The sequence below is a fragment of the Penaeus monodon genome, chromosome 20 (genome assembly GCF_015228065.2).
Source record: "Penaeus monodon isolate SGIC_2016 chromosome 20, NSTDA_Pmon_1, whole genome shotgun sequence".
NCBI classification, from domain to species: domain Eukaryota; kingdom Metazoa; phylum Arthropoda; class Malacostraca; order Decapoda; family Penaeidae; genus Penaeus; species Penaeus monodon.
Genome location: NC_051405.1, coordinates 44,067,450 through 44,068,455, shown reverse-complemented (window position 1 = coordinate 44,068,455; position 1,006 = coordinate 44,067,450). Strand labels below are relative to the sequence as shown.

At 39.3% G+C, this 1,006-nt stretch overlaps 1 protein-coding gene across 1 annotated transcript in view; it reads left to right on the top strand.

The window, feature by feature from the left end:
* The window catches only part of LOC119586083 (inhibin beta C chain-like), a 1,400-nt gene extending 1,027 nt beyond the window's left edge, over window positions 1–373 (top strand). The window contains exon 3 of the mRNA XM_037934783.1: window positions 96–373. Within this exon, the coding sequence (XP_037790711.1) occupies window positions 96–263 (168 nt within the window). The 3' untranslated portion in view covers window positions 264–373. The remainder of the gene's footprint in view (window positions 1–95) is intronic.
* The last annotated feature ends 633 nt before the right edge of the window (window positions 374–1,006 follow it).

Here is a 1,006-nt window from a genome sequence, read left to right as displayed (position 1 = left end):
GAAAATGATAATGATAATAGAGATGAGTTGAATATTCATAACCCCCATTTAATCCCTGTATCATCTATCCGACTCACGCCCTCGTTATCCCGCAGATCCTGATGATGAACCAGCCGGTGAACACGCCCCTGCGCAACTCCCTGGCCCCCTGCTGCGCCCCAACCAAATACGCGCCCATGCAGTTGCTCTTCCAGTCACGGAACTCCGTCAAGTTGCAGACTTACACGGACTTAATCGTCGAGTCCTGCGGCTGCAACACGTAGCCAGAGTTTGGTGCCACTACCGTATGCCTTTCCACAGCGTCTGGACGGCCCCTTGTTGCCAGCTGTCACAACTTGTATCTTCTGCGTGTTCACTTTGTTTCCCATTCGGAAGTCGAGGTGAGAAGACGAGGTGATATGAGGGACATGATTTTTCGGATTTTTTTTCTTCCGGATTTTATGTTCTTTTTATCTGAGTTTTCTTTTTTTTTCAAATGTGTAAATATTTGCTTCGTTATTTATCACAAGATGAGCTGAAAGTTAGACAGATTGCACGCACTCATACAAACATCTACAGCTTTTTGGTTACTTGAGTCCTTTGCTGTGTTCTAAGAATAGTTTTCATCACAGTATCATTTTTCATCATGATATGTACTGTCATCATAAATTGCATTTATTTATCTCAAATTATTTCCAAAGTGATACTCTTTCAAATATCGTATTTACATTTCCAACTTCGGAATCTCACCTCACATATATATAGAGATATCACGTCATACTATCATCAATCAAGTACTATTGAAATTGGAATCATTCTAAATATTCCTTATCATGTGGCTTTCGTCATGTTTATGCTTATAATGTCAACTTAATCATGCTTTTTGTTCATATGCGATTGCCGTTTTGTCATCATTTTATAAAGATCATCTAACATCATCATGAACTCTTGTGATATTTTTTCATTACAATAAAAAGCGCCGTTAGGGTATACATTACATGCAGATCATCTTCACGATTACCATTTG